At 40.2% G+C, this 16,186-nt stretch overlaps 1 protein-coding gene across 2 annotated transcripts; it reads right to left on the bottom strand.

Annotated features, from left to right (window-relative positions):
• Nucleotides 1–14,791: 14,791 nt before the first annotated feature.
• Nucleotides 14,792–15,726, bottom strand: LOC103411181 (uncharacterized). 2 transcript variants are annotated; one of them, XM_070825130.1, is made up of 3 exons: nucleotides 15,454–15,726; nucleotides 15,249–15,377; nucleotides 14,792–15,121 (listed from the first exon to the last, which is right to left on the bottom strand). In XM_070825130.1, exons 1-3 carry the CDS (start codon nucleotides 15,511–15,513, stop codon nucleotides 14,891–14,893), a joined length of 420 nt encoding a protein of 139 aa, XP_070681231.1. In that variant the 5' UTR covers nucleotides 15,514–15,726; the 3' UTR covers nucleotides 14,792–14,890. The 2 variants fall into 2 exon arrangements, with proteins under 2 accessions (XP_070681231.1, XP_070681232.1); XM_070825131.1 differs by having other exon boundaries at nucleotides 15,221–15,377; nucleotides 15,454–15,672.
• Between the last annotated feature and the right edge of the window lie 460 nt (nucleotides 15,727–16,186).

The raw sequence follows: 16,186 nt of genomic DNA, 5'->3' as shown, positions 1-16,186 counted from the left end.
TGTTTCGATGCTTAATAGTCATTCTGTCGCACTCTCATTACCTTCAAGACCTGCATATTATTTGCATAACAGTGAAAGAGACACCATGGAAGTAACAAAAACATATGAATCTAAAAATTATGCAGATGTGTTGATAAATGAGGACTCAGACATTACTGAGCCATATCCTCGTTAGTGGGGCTGATTATAAATGTAGGCTTTCTGATTTATTTTTAAGCACAAGTTTGTTATAAGACGGGTAATGTTATGTATTGGCGTGGGTAATCTTTAGGAAAATAGGAATGTAAATATTTTGTAAATATTAGAGTCCTTTATTAGGAATGATATCTCTGTGTCCTTTTTTGGTTCCTTGAAGAATAAGGACTGTATGTACTTATAAATCAAATTATGCAATACATGATAAAGCCGTTAATTTCTATTTTATGTGTGCTTGGAACACCGTCACGTGGTCTGATCCATGATCTATAGAATCCGTCCAGAGTTAAGTGCACAGAAGAACAAATGTTTTGGTCAAACAAGAAAAAGAAAGACACGACCAACTGCAGCTGAAGTTTAAATTTTCACAGATTGCATTGATCATGGAAAGGCATGTTCGATTTCTAACGTAAGAATTTCTTACGACATGTGAGAAGAGTCCTCGATGGTCTGTTTGCCGGCGAGGGCCTTGATGTTAGGGTTTTTATTCCCCTCTCTTTGGAAAGTACTAGAATATGGTTGGTGGAGCTTAAATTTATTTATTGGGGTCTCAAGTCAAATTATGATTTTGTATGAAATTATTGGCAAAATCATTTCTATGAAATTAAGCAAAAATTATGACAAAATCCATTGGTGGTATCACGATCATCAATTGCACACGCTTAGACATTGAAGAAAAGAGATGAAGACGCTCAAACAGCAGAAGTTTTCAACTTGCTTGGCATGGTGGATCTCTGTATTTATCGGACGTTGATTAATTGATAAAACTTGTTAAAAGGGCAATCCGGCTGATAGCGAAGCACATGATGCCAAACTTGATTGCATCATATGATACACTTTGTTGAATCGTTTTCCCCTTCATTCTATACAACAAAAACAATCAATTCTCTCATTTCTTTCTCAAATTATATGATTAGCAAAAATGTCCGCGCGTTGCTGCGAGACTTGAATGCACCAGCCTTAACCACATGAATAAAACATTTTAACCTGAAAAAAAAAATTCAACACAATCATGAACGAACAAAAGGGATAGATGAGAGGAAGGTGTCGGTAAAATGAGCAGTTCGGCTTTTATATACATTCAACCAAGCTGATTACAAAAGATACAGTTGCAAAAAAATGCTTTGTTTCTTGAGAAACAGAACCAACATGCATTTAACACTTATATTGCCCTTCAAGTTAAGATGGCAAAATCATAGGTGGGATTTCTCGAGGGCTTCTTTACCTTCATGAAGATTCTCATCTTCGAATCATTCACCATGATCTTAAACCTAGCAACATTTTGTTAGATGAAGATATGAATCCTAAAATTGCAGACTTTGTCATGGCTCGATTGTTTACGATGGATCAAACTCAAAGAGATACTAAGACAATTGTGGGGACCTAGTAAGTACCCAAAAATTCCAGCTAAATTAGTATCCTAAATTCATGTTTTAATTTGGTGAATATTGTTGGAATTTAGTTTGGAATTTAGGTTGTTATCTTGCAGGACAAGGATTAGTTACTTGCCCATTAAGTATTTGAGTTTGTTTAGGATTTGGTTTAGGGTTTTAGTCTAGGGTTTGCTTTGGTCTTTCTCTATATAAAGACCTCCTTGTTTTGTTTCTGATTATTCATTCAATAAAAGCTATGTTTTTCAGTATATTGTTCAATATGGTATCAGAGCGGGTTAGCTGGACCTGTCTCGGTGCCGTCTGTCTGAGTGATTCATGAACTCGTGAGTCTACCATCAGCACCGGATCACCCTGCACCACTGGACGCTTCCGACTGCAACCTGCTGCACCGACTTGAATTTGCATTTGCTCAGATCGCTGCAATCATCGCAGCCAACTGGACCACCGCCATACCGCACCCACCATCTGTCACACTGCTTCAATCTGCATCAATCTGCATCGTTGCATCTGCATCAGTTTGCATCAGTCGCATCTGCACCTTTGATCTGCATCTGCACCAGGTATCGTGCTCCTTGTTCCTCAGTATTGTCATGGCATCTGCAAAGGATGATTCCTTACAAGCTATTGGTGTGAAATTGAATGGAAATAATTATGTGTATTGGGCATATGTGATGAAGAATTTTTTGATTGGAAAAGGTTTGTGGTTGGAAAAGGTTTGTGGGGCTATGTTTCTGGAATGATTTCTATTCCAAATAACCCTAAAGATGAGAAACATGTTGAATTGGTTGCTGCATGGGAGATGAATAATTCAAAGATTATTACGTGGATTAATAATTCTGTTGATTTGGCTATTGGAGTGCAACTGGCTAAGTTCTCAACGTCTAAGGAAGTTTGGGATCACTTGGCAAAGTTGTATACCAAGGCCAATTTTGCTAAGAGGTATCAATTGGAAATGGAGATTCGTACAATCCAGCAAGGTGATAAGAGTATTCAAGTGTTTTACAATGAACTGACCAATCTTTGGGATCAACTTGCATTAACTGAGCCTGAAGAACTCGGCATTGTCAAGCTCTATTGTAAATATAGAGAAGAACAACGTCTTGTTCAGTTTCTAATGCCTCTTCGAGATGAGTTCAAGACACTCCGTAGCTCCATCCTTCATCGAACTCCTCTTCCATCTGTTGATTCTGTTCTTAATGAGTTACAAGCAGAAGAAGTTCGCGTGCAGTCACATAGGCTCTCTTCATCGTCGTCAAATACTTCAGCATTTGCTGCGACAAGGTCTCGTAGGGTTGCTATGGATGAGTGTTCTTATTGTAAAGGGAAAGGGCATTGGAAATCCCAATGTCCTAAGTTGTCTCAGCAACATGAACTTCCACAGAAAGGAGGAGCAACTGTTGTTTTGCATATTGGAACTGATTCAAAATCTGAATCTAGGAAGGATGATTGGACATGGTAGTTTGAAGTTGGCATCGGCATTGACATGGTAGTTTGAAGTTGGCATCGGCATTAACATGGTTGTGTTTTGAAGTTGGCATCGACATTAGCATGGTTGTGTTTTTCGCATTGGCATTAGCACTAGAATTTGGAGTCTTGTATCCACATCTACTTTGCAAACTCATGACTGTGTTCCGCCATGAGTTTGACGGGGGGTGTTGGAATTTAGTTTGGAATTTAGGTTGTTATCTTGCGGGCCAAGGATTAGTTACTTGCCCATTAAGTATTTGAGTTTGTTTAGGATTTGGTTTAGGGTTTTAGTCTAGGGTTTGCTTTGGTCTTTCTCTATATAAAGACCTCCTTGTTTTGTTTCTGATTATTCATTCAATAAAAGCTATGTTTTTCGGTATATTGTTCAATATCATGCAGTGGATATATGGCTCCAAAGTATGCAATTCATGGACATTTTTCTGTCAAATTGGATGTTTTTAGTTTCGGTGTGTTAGTTCTTGAGATCTTAAGTGGTCGAAAGATTACCAATTTATGAAGTGGTGAGGATGAAGAGGACCGTTTAACCTATGTGAGTAAGAATATAATTTTTGATTTTACACATGATTTAACTCTTAGTATATGAACTTTCTTTCATTAATGTAGTTGTCAACTTTATTATAGGCATGGAGAAACTAGAAGGAGGATACGGTGTCAAATATCATAGATCCTGTGTTAGCGACAGGATTAGGAACCCAAATAATGAGATGCATCCACATCGGCTTACTTTGCGTCCAAGAAAATGTGGCTAGCAGACCAACCATGGCTTCAATTGTTTCGATGCTTAATTGTCATTCTGTCACACTCTCATTATTACCTTCAAAACCTGCATATTACTTGCATAACAGTGAAAAAGACACCACGGAAGGAACAAAATCATATGAATCTAAAAATTCTGCTTATGTGTCGATAAATGAGGACTCAAACATTACAAGCCGTATCCTCGTTAGTGGGGCTGATTATAAATGTAGGCTTTCTGGTTTATTTTTAAGCGCAAGTTTGTTATAAGACGGGTAGTGTTATTTGTACTTGGAACACCGTAACGTGATCTGATCCATGATCCATCGAATCCGTCCAGAGTTACGTGCCCAGAAGAACAAATGTTTTGGTCAAATAAGAAGAAGAAAGAAACGACCAACTGCAGCTGAAGTTCAAATTTTCACAGAATGCATCGATCATATGTGAGAAGCGTCCTCGATGGTCTGTTTGCCGGCGAGGGCCTTGATGCTAGGGTTTTTATTCCTTCTCTTTTGAAAGTACTGTTTCGTTGAAAGTTGCAAGCTTTGACTCCCTTTTATTATATAAATTGTATCCTCGCGTGTAATATGTGTGTATATATATATATATATGTTGTGTGTTGGAACAGTTATATAATTTCTATAGAAAATTAGATTTTAATTTTTAAATAAGATGATGTTTAGAAAAATGTCTTTTACAAGATTAAAAATTAATTTTAGTCCCTAGATTCTATTTAATGTCAGTATATACATTCAATGTCTTTTTACTATATAATTTTATGGTTGCCACTAAGCAAAGCCTTCCGGCCCCAAAAAGTTTTTTTTTTAACAAACGATATTATCTACTCTAAAAGGGTGAGAGATTGAGCTTAAGCCTTACAATGGGCTAGCAATTATAATGTGATTCAAATTCGCTTTTGAAAAAAAATATCATTAGACTATAGTACTAAGTAGTAGGTAGCAAAATGCAACCTTATATTGAGTACTGCTTTTGGTGATTATAGTGAACGATTCATATTATGTCAGCAACTATATATATGATATGTTCGTGGATATAGAGTCATTGTCGGAGAAATAGAGAACAAAAAACAAAGTCAATTAGTGGGAAAACAAGTAGCGATGAGTTTCATTTTTCATTTTTTATATATAAAAACAACAAATTGTTATTTAACTCTCTAAAAATTTCATTTTACACTCCTTATAAGTATATTTTCTTTCTGATTATAGAAAGTTTGGAGTGCAAAAATAAGTTTTTTGGAGTGTTAATAACAATTTCCTAAAAATATACTTACTAAGAGGTAAAAGAATAAGTTGGTTTCAAACTCATCATTGATAACATTTGAATTTAAAATCTCCAACCTACAACAACAACAACAACAACAAAGCCTTTTCCCACTAAGTGGGGTTGGCTATATGAATCCTAGAACGCCATTGCGCTCGGTTTTGTGTCATGTCCTCCGTTAGATCCAAGTACTCTAAGCCTTTTCTTAGAGTCTCTTCCAAAGTTTTCCTAGGTCTTCCTCTACCCCTTCGGCCCTGAACCTCTGTCCCGTAGTCACATCTTCGAACCGGAGCGTCAGTCGGCCTTCTTTGCACATGTCCAAATCACCGGAACCGATTTTCTCTCATCTTTCCTTCAATTTCGGCTACTCCTACTTTACCTCGGATATCCTCATTCTCAATCTTATCCTTTCTCGTGTGCCCACACATCCCACGAAGCATCCTCATCTCCGCTACACCCATTTTGTGTACGTGTTGATGTTTCACCGCCCAACATTCTGTGCCATACAACATCGCTGGCCTTATTGCCGTCCTATAAAATTTTCCCTTGAGCTTCAGTGGCCTACGACGATCACACAACACGCCGGATGCACTCTTACACTTCATCCATCCAGCTCGTATTCTATAGTTGAGATCTCCATCTAATTCTCCGTTCTCTTGCAAGATAGATCCTAGGTAGCGAAAACGGTCGCTTTTTGTGATCTTCGCTAGATTGCTCCGGTCATTAGTGTGGATAAGTATATAAATGGATAGAGATAGGAAAGCAAACACAAGATGTACGTGGTTCACCCAGATTGGCTACGTCCACGGAATAGAAGAGTTCTCATTAATTGTGAAGGGTTTACACAAGTACATAGGTTTAAGCTCTCCTTTAGTGAGTACAAGTGAATGATTTAGTACAAATGACATTAGAGTACAAATGACATTAGGAAATATTGTGGGAGAATGATCTCGTAATCACGAAACTTCTAAGTATCGGAGTGTGGTATCATCTTGACTTGCCTTATCTGTCTCATAGGTAGATGTGGCAGCTTCTCTGGAAGTACTCTTCATCCATCCAGGGGTGGTATCTTTAACTGGTGGAGATGCACAAGGTAATGTATCAATTTCACTTGAAGCTTACTTGTAGTTTCAGGCTTGGTCAAGCGCGATACAAACCATGTAGTAGGAGTCCCCCAAGTCGCCGAGCTAAGGGATCTGCTGAAAGAGGTGACAGACAAGGTAAGCAATCAGAGCTCCGGCTGATTGTTCACCTTCTCCCCATCTTGCAGCAGCATGAAGGATAAAGAGAAGAAAAATGAGAAGAGATGATATGGGATACTTTTGCTTTTGAAGAAGTAACTTTCCACAGGCTTATTCTTGAACTGAGCTGGAGGGTTTTCTGGTTTCCTCCAGAGTATAAGGCCGACTGAAGAATTTGAGGGTCAAAACAAGTCCATCAAATCTAGAGTACGTTCGACCCTGCTGATATGGGATACTTTTGCTTTTGACAGAGTAATGGATGTATAGGCACGTGTGCTGTTACGCTTGTCTCCACATGCTTCCTTGTATCCTTCGCACTTGCCCTATCTGTTCCTCAAGCAGATGCGGTATCTTCCCTGGAAACATAAGATGTTGAAGATGAGTACTCGAGAGCAATGCCAGGTAAGTAATCAGGTAAGGGGTTCCAGGCAGTCAGTTCCTGGTTGGGAGCTTGATTTCAAGTGCTGACTGATTGCTCTCTTTCTCCTTGTCTTGCAGGTAAAAACAAGGCCAAAGGAAAAGACAGGGAAAAAGCATGATATGGGATACTCTTGCTTTTAACCCTGATGATATGAGATATTCTTGCTCTAGTATAGCTTGTTTGCAGAGGTATTATCGGGGGGAAAGAAAGCTGAATATTTCGAAAGGCTTCGTTGGGAGTGCCCTCTTAGATATGAGGAAGGGTTAAGAATTTTTGCAGGTCTGCCTGTCCGTTGGGGATGAAGGTCGACATATATAGGAGTCTCCCTAACAACAAGTAGTAATGCTATTCCTTTACCCTGCTTGGTCATAGCACGGTAGTGGGAGCTGCCAGCTTCACATGTTTTAACTCTGTCAGAGCACTTTGAAAAAGTGGTATGTGGTATCTGGCTCTCGAGATTCGGAGAACGATGCTTCTTCGATTTTTGAGAAAGCAATCATGCTGGGGGTCTGACTCTCGAGATTCGGGGAGCAGTGTCTCTTCGATTTTTGAGAAAGTAATCATGTTGGGAGTCTGGCTCTCGAGATTCGGAGGGCGGTGCCTCTTCGATTTTTTAGTAAGCAATCTTGTTGGGAGTGTTTTCTCGGATGTGAGTAAAGGTTGGGCATGTTTGCTAGTCTACCTTGCCACGAGGCACAGAGGTTGACACACAGGGACTTTCCAATTATCCAGCAGTGGTACTGTTCCTTTACCCTTGTGGGTAATAATATGGTAGCTAGACCTTCAAAATTTATGTGTCTAAACTTTGTTAGTGCTGTTTCTTTGCTATTCTTTTACCTTTCTTGGTCAGAGCGATGTAGTGGGAGCTGCAAGCTTCACGTGCTCAACTTTGGCAGAGACTTTGGCAAAGTTATCTGTGGTACCCATGAGCTATTGTTGCGTGTGGGAAGTGGGTGATTGAACAGTAAGATTCATGTGCTTTCGACTTCACCAGAATTCTTCGACAGAATGCCCATAATTTCCGCAAAGCTGAGTGTGCGTGTGACAGGTGCTGACAAGGCTAGAAAAGTAGGTGCCTCTTCGATTTCTGAGATCGGCCCTCGTGATCTCTGAGCAGCCCAGCTTTTGAGAAAGCGAGCGCCTCTTCGATTGATTCGGAGAACGATGCCTCTTCGATTTTTGAGAAAGCAATCATGTTGGGAGTCTGGCTCTCGAGATTCGGAGGGCGGTGCCTCTTCGATTTTGGAGCAAGCAATCTTGTTGGAAGTGTTTTCTCGAATGTGAGTAAAGGTTGGGCATGTTTGCTAGTCTACCTTGCCACGAAGCACAGAGGTTGACACACAGGGACTTTCCAATTATCCAGCAATGGTACTGTTCCTTTACCCTCTCTTCGATTTTTGAGAAAGTAGTCATGTTGGGAGTCTGGCTCTCGAGATTCGGAGGACGGTGCCTCTTCGATTTTGGAGCAAGCAATCTTATTGGGAGTGTTTTCTCGAATGTGAGTACAGGTTGGGCATGTTTGCTAGTCTACCTTGCCACGAGGCACAGAGGTTGACACACAGGGACTTTCCAATTATCCAGCAGTGGTACTGTTCCTTTACCCTTGTGGGTAATAATATGGTAGCTAGACCTTCAAAATTTATGGGTCTAAACTTTGTTAGTGCTGTTTCTTTGCTATTCTTTTACCCTTCTTGGTCAGAGCGATGTAGTGGGAGCTGCAAGCTTCACGTGCTCAACTTTGGCAGAGAACTTTGGCAAAATTATCTGTGGTACCCATGAGCTATTGTTGCGTGTGGGAAGTGGGTGATTGGACAGTAAGATTCATGTGTTTTCTACTTCCCCAGAAGTCTTCGACAGAATACCCATAATTTTCGCAAAGCTGAGTGTGCGTGTGACAGGTGCTGACAAGGCTGGAAAAGTAGGTGCCTCTTCGATTTCTGAGATCGGGCCTCGTGGTCTCTGAGGAGCCCAGCTTTTGAGAAAGCGAGCGCCTCTTCGATTTCTGAGATCAGCTTTCATGGTCTTTGAGCAGCCCAACTTTTGAGAAAGCAAACACCTCTTCGATTTATGAGATCACCCTCGTGGTCTCTAAGCAGCCCAGCTTTTGAGAAAGCAAACGCCTCTTCGATTTCTGAGCAGGCGCCTCTTCGATGTCTGAAGCTCCGTCGAGTGCAGCTTTTTATAGGGGCTGGCATTAAGTTCCAAAGCACACTTGAATCTCCACCAGTAGAAGCTCCATTCTTGCACTTCTAAGATCTTGATTTGTCCGACTTCTTCTCTCTTCAACACCTTTGAAAATGTCTGGCCCCTCCGACCGTCGTTTTGACTTGAACCTTGTTGAAGAGGCAGCCCCGCCTTCTCCAGACAACATATGGCGCCCATCCTTCGTCTCCCCTACTGGTCCTCTTACCGTTGGGGATTCCGTGATGAAGAACGATATGACCGCTGCGGTGGTGGCCCGGAACCTTCTCACTCCCAAAGATAACAGACTACTTTCCAAACGGTCTGATGAGTTAGCTGTTAAGGATTCGCTGGCTCTCAGTGTTCAGTGTGCAGGTTCTGTGTCTAATATGGCCCAACGCCTATTTGCTCGAACCCGCCAAGTTGAATCATTGGCGGCCGAAGTGATGAGTCTCAAACAGGAGATTAGAGGGCTCAAGCATGAGAATAAACAGTTGCACCGGCTCGCACATGACTATGCTACAAACATGAAGAGGAAGCTTGACCAGATGAAGGAAACTGATGGTCAGGTTTTACTTGATCATCAGAGATTTGTGGGTTTGTTCCAAAGGCATTTATTGCCTTCGTCTTCTGGGGCTGTACCGCGTAACGAAGCTCCAAATGATCAACCTCTGATGCCTCCTCCTTCTAGGGTTCTGTCCAGTACTGAGGCTCCGAATGATCCCCCTTTGATGCCTTCTCTTTCTGGGGCTCTACCGACTGCTGAGACTTCTCATAAGCAACCTTTGTGAAGGCTCCATCTTGTTTGTTTATTTTGACTCATGTATAGGTACATATTTGTCGCTTATCGGGGATATCAATAAATAAGTTTTCCTTCATTTCAACGTATTTTGTTAAATACACCAAAGCCTTCTTCGCTAAGTTCTTTGAATTTTCTTTTGTTGAAGCTTGTATGTTGAAGCTTTCTGAGTGGAGCATGTAGGTTGGGGTAGTGGTCCCTTAATTTTCCGAGTGAGGAAAACTTCTCGGTTGGAGACTTGGAAAATCCAAGTCACTGAGTAGGATCGGCTATATGAATCTTAGAACGCCATTGTGCTCGGTCCTGTGTCATGTCCTTCGTTAGATCCAAGTACTCTAAGTCTTTTCTTAGAGTCTCTTCCAAAGTTTTCCTAGGTCTTCCTCTACCCCTTCGGCCCTGAACCTCTGTCCCATAGTCGCATCTTCTAATCGGAGCGTCAGTAGGCCTTCTTTGCACATGTCCAAACCACCGTAACCGATTTTCTCTCATCTTTCCTTCAATTTCGGCTACTCCTACTTTACCCCGGATATCCTCATTCCTAATCTTATCCTTTCTCGTGTGCCCACACATCCAACGAAGCATCCTCATCTCCGCTACACCCATTTTGTGTACGTGTTGATGTTTCACCGCCCAACATTCTGTGCCATACAGCATCACCGGCCTTATTGCCGTCCTATAAAATTTTCCCTTGAGCTTCAGTGGCATACGGCGGTCACACAACACGCCGGATGCACTCTTCCACTTCATCCATCCAGCTTGTATTCGATGGTTGAGATCTCCATCTAATTCTCCGTTCTTTTGCAAGATAGATCCTAGGTAACGAAAACGGTCGCTCTTTGGTATTTCTTGATCTCCGATCCTCACCCCTAACTCGTTTTGGCCTCCATTTGCACTGAACTTGCACTCCATATATTCTGTCTTTGATCAGCTTAGGCGAAGACCTTTAGATTCCAACACTTCTCTCCAAAGGTTAAGCTTTGCATTTACCCCTTCCTGAGTTTCATCTATCAACACTATATCGTCTGCGAAAAGCATACACCAAGGAATATCATCTTGAATATGTCCTGTTAACTCATCCATTACCAACGCAAAAAGGTAAGGACTTAAGGATGAGCCTTGATGTAATCCTACAGTTATGGGAAAGCTTTCGGTTTGTCCTTCATGAGTTCTTACGACAGTCTTTGCTCCTTCATACATATCCTTTATAGCTTGGATATATGCTACTCGTACTCCTTTCTTCTCTAAAATCCTCCAAAGAATGTCTCTTGGGACCCTATCATACGCTTTTTCCAAATCTATAAAGACCATGTGTAAATCCTTTTTCCCATCTCTATATCTTTCCATCAATCTTCGTAAGAGATAGATTGCCTCCATGGTTGAGCGCCCTGGCATGAACCCGAATTGGTTGTCCGAAACCCGTGTCTCTTGCCTCAATCTATGCTCAATGACTCTCTCCCAGAGCTTCATTGTATGACTCATTAACTTAATACCCCTATAGTTCATGCAATTTTGTACGTCGCCCTTATTCTTGTAGATAGGCACCAAAGTGCTCGTTCGCCACTCATTTGGCATCTTCTTCGTTTTCAAAATCCTATTGAAAAGGTCAGTGAGCCATGTTATACCTGTCTCTCCCAAAACTTTCCACACTTCGATTGGTATATCGTCTGGGCCTATTGCTTTTCTATGCTTCATCTTCTTCAAAGCTACAACCACTTCTTCCTTCCGGATTCGACGATAAAAAGAGTAGTTTCTACACTCTTCTGAGTTACTCAACTCCCCTAAAGAAGCACTCATTTCATGTCCTTCATTGAAAAGATTATGAAAATAACCTCTCCATCTGTCTTTAACCGCGTTCTCTGTAGCAAGAACCTTTCCATCCTCATCCTTGATGCACCTCACTTGGTTTAGGTCCCTTGTCTTCTTTTCCCTTGCTCTAGCTAGTTTATAGATATCCAACTCTCCTTCTTTGGTATCTAGTCTTTTATACATATCGTCGTAAGCCGCTAACTTAGCTTCTCTGACAGCTTTCTTCGCCTCTTGCTTCGCTTTTCTATACCTTTCACCATTTTCATCGGTCCTCTCCTTGTATAAGGCTTTACAACATTCCTTCTTAGCCTTCACCTTTGTTTGTACCTCCTCATTCCACCACCAAGATTCCTTTTGGTGTGGGGCAAAGCCCTTGGACTCTCCTAATACCTCTTTTGCTACTTTTCGGATACAACTAGCCATGGAATCCCACATTTGGCTAGCTTCCCCCTCTCTATCCCACACACATTGGGTGATTACCTTCTCTTTGAAAATGGCTTGTTTTTCTTCTTTTAGATTCCACCATCTAGTCCTTGGGCACTTCCAAGTCTTGTTCTTTTGTCTCACTCTTTTGATATGTACATCCATCACCAACAAGCGATGTTGATTAGCCACGCTCTCTCCTGGTATAACTTTGCAATCCTTACAAGTTATACGATCCCCTTTCCTCATTAGAAGAAAATCTATTTGTGTTTTTGACGACCCACTCTTGTAGGTGATCACATGTTCTTCTCTCTTCTTAAAGAAGGTGTTGGCTAAGAAGAGATCATATGCCATTGCAAAATCCAAGATAGCTTCCCCATCCTCGTTTCTCTCCCCAAAACCATGGCCACCATGAAAACCTCCATAGTTGCCTGTCTCCCTGCCCACGTGTCCATTTAAATCTCCTCCTATAAATAACTTCTCCGTCTGAGCAATTCCTTGCACCAAGTCTCCAAGGTCTTCCCAAAATTTCTCCTTCGAACTCGTATCCAACCCTACTTGAGGTGCGTACGCACTAATCACATTGATAAGTTCTTGTCCTATTACAATCTTGATTGCCATGATTCTATCTCCTACCCTCTTGACATCTACAACATCTTGTGTCAAGGTCTTGTCCACGATGATGCCAACACCGTTTCTCGTTCTATTTGTGCCCGAATACCAAAGTTTAAACCCTGAGTTTTCTAGATCCTTTGCCTTACTACCAACCCACTTAGTTTCTTGTAGGCACATAATATTTATCCTTCTCCTCACCATAACTTCCACTACTTCCATAGATTTTCCCGTTAAGGTTCCTATATTCCACGTTCCTAAACGCATTTTGCTCTCTTGAACTCTACCCTTATGTCCTAGCTTATTCACCCTCCCCCGTCTAATAGGATCAAAGTACTTCTTTTGTGTGTCCCGTGTAAAGTTGATAGGAGCATATGCTCCCAAACAACTTTGAGTGGAGTCGTTCGAAAAGAAGTTTCTACGGCCCCCTTGCTCATTTAACACTGCATCCGGGTGCCGATGGAGATACAGCGACCCTTGCTCACTTATCACTGTGCTCGGGCCACACAGCGCGCCACTTACGGGTGACGCCCTAGCTTTAGCGCGATTTTGTTCTGGATTCATTTTCATAAGGATTCGACGTGATCATGGAGTGCCGGCTGTCGACTACCTGACGCCCTCCCCCTCCTCCTTTATCCGGGTTTGGGACCGGCAATGTAAAATTACATAGGCGGAGTTAAATAGAGGAAAGGTCGTACCCAGTGCACAACTGGTATCAAGTGACATATTTTAGTTTTATTTTATATATCAATTAAATTATTGTTGCACCCCTAACTGATTAGGTTTTTTTTTTCATTTAATGTAAAGTGTTAATAGGGGTATCTGCTGAAACATGACAAGTAATCTGTTCACAAACATCTGTAGCAATAGATAAAATGAACTATATTAAGCAAAAATACATGCTAAGAGCAAAAAATTTCCAGAAAAAAAGGGATTTGGATCCCATCTGGATTCAAATTGTGGGAATCTTAAGGATCCTCACATCTTAGCTATTCATTATGAATCGTGCGGTCATAAATTATTTGATTTTTTTTATTTAAAATTAAACAAAAATAGTATCTAACAAAAACTGACCGTACGATGTACATTGAACGGCTATGATGTGGGGATCCCTAAGATTCCCACAAAGTCGATCCGAAGAGGATCCTCTACCTCGTTGAATCTAAATTTTATATTTCTCATCGGTTCATTTATAATAATTTTTTTTAAAATATATAAATAGATATCCCTATTAGAACTTTACAATAAATGAAAAAAAAAAAACCTAATATGTTAAGGGTGTAACAATAATTAAAATTGATATAAAAGAAAATCAAAATAAATTATATAATATTACGATCAAGTGATATTTTTCTTTACTTATGAGTGAAAGATTTTAGATTCGAATCTTATGGATGAGGAGTTCGAAATCAATTTATTCTTGCACCCTTTGGTGTATATATATCGTTATATATATAATAAAAAATAAAAACTCATCTATGCTGCAACCATATTTAAAATATGAATGTGATTCTGTAAATCCTAATGTATCTAGAGATATCTTGAAATATTTTCTTTAGTAGATATTATCTTATTAGGGTAAAATTTAACATATCCTACCAACTTATAGATAGAGTCTTTGTCTTTTAAGTTTATATGTGACATTATACGCTTATAGATGTCATTGGACTTTTTCTAAGGGGTACCTCTCAACTTTTTGTCATTATATGTGGAATTTATATTTTGGCACCTATTGGAAGTAATACTCAAACCCTTGAAGGGAAATTAGGCCGAATGCCTAATTCACGCGGAATTTTTTTGTTGTAGGCCAACCACAAAGAAAAAGGAAATACTATGTAGTTCATAACATTTGTATCAATAAATGAACCATATTAAGCGAAAAAATACATGTTAAGAACAGAAAATTTCCAGAAGCAAATGTATTCTCATTGTATCTGAGTTCTTATATTTGTCATCGATATATTTACAATAATTCATAAATTAAAAAAAATCAAAAACTTGAGTGGCTGAAACTAAAAAGCGGTAGAGTCAAGTAGAAAAGAGTTTTTTTTTTTTCTTTTTTTTTTTCTTTCTTTTTTCTCGAGGTGGAATAGAATATTCACATATCATATTCCTTGTTCTTTGTGGTTGGCCCACAACACAAAATTCCACATAAATCATTCACTTGGCCTAATTTCCTTTCAAAGGTACGATTATTACTTTCATTTCCAAGCGGTGCAAAAACATAAATTCCACTTCCATTTATAATGATAAACAGTTGAGAGGTACCCCTAGAAAAATTGACATCTATAAGGTTATTATGTCACAAAGGAATTTAAAAGACAAGGACTCCTCCTTTGTTCATATGGGATTGGTATATTTCTTGATTTAATTCTAAACTAGTAGAGCACACACCAACCGCCCACCACCTCTCAACTATAAACGTTGACAACTTTTGCTGCTTCCCCATTTGAATGGCCTCACACTGGCCAGCCATTTCCATGTAAGGCATGTTTGTAGCAGCTGAGACTGATAATCTTCCAACTTGATGTGTTGTCTCCAAAACCTGCACACGAATCACTCTCTTGCTCAGCATAATGTTCAACTTGATGTAATATCCATATATTTACATATTTTCTGTCTGACTTTTGCAAGGGCCACAAACCAGCAACAGTGTGAGCGGCCTCACTAACCGAATCTAAAAGCTGATCAACGCTTATTAGGCTTAAACATTCCACTGCAACTTTTGTGCCAGGGTCGGTTTGATTTTCAGATGCATTGGGTAAGGCATCATCCCCAACTGTGAATAATGGGGGCTCCGCCTGCACGATAAAATCATTCTGTACACTTAATTGCTCGGATATTATACAAAAAAAGGAAGTTGTTCGAGTAAATTACCTTATCAGGTTCTCCATCATCTTGTATGCCAACTTGGTCGATTTCTCTGGGTGTTTCCATGTTCAACGGAGCTCCCAGTGGACATGCATCATCAGGCAGAAAATCATTAAGCAACTGCTGTTTTATAATTGATGAATCTTGTAGTTAAAAAAAGAAAACCGAAATAGCTAGTATCAGAATCGTAATTACAAAGAACTAGACATGGTTCCGGTAATACAATGTGATAGGAAGTTTACATCTGGTGAATTTCTAAGCGTCTGCACTATCATGGTAGCAAATGATTCCTTAGATTTTTTCTATAGCAGAAAGTGACCTTAAAGCATCCTCATTGTTAAAGGTGCTCCACTACATCACAAACTGGACAGAAGGAATATTATCATTCCTTGACAGCTAGGTTAGCATGTGTAGATGCACCATTATCTGGAAAGCAAGGACACATGCATCATGGACAGCAAGGCCACTGCATGTGGTTTCTGACTGCTGCAACAAGGACAGCATGGATGCCACTTCCAGTCCTTTTGTTTATTGCATGCGTGTGTAACAAAGATGTATATAAACTCTGCTGCAATTGCAGCAGAATATTCATTCAAATATATTGGATCCAAATATTAATATGGTATCAGAGCACCGATCTTGGTGACTCTGGAAGGCTCATCTTTGCTTCCGCCACAAACACAACCAGTTCCTCTTCAACAAACCCAACCACCATGGGCGACGAGATGATACCTCATGT

The sequence above is a fragment of the Malus domestica genome, chromosome 07 (genome assembly GCF_042453785.1).
Source record: "Malus domestica chromosome 07, GDT2T_hap1".
Lineage (NCBI taxonomy): Eukaryota > Viridiplantae > Streptophyta > Magnoliopsida > Rosales > Rosaceae > Malus > Malus domestica.
Note: the sequence above shows the minus strand (reverse complement) of the source record. Positions and strands in the feature narration are given on the sequence as shown.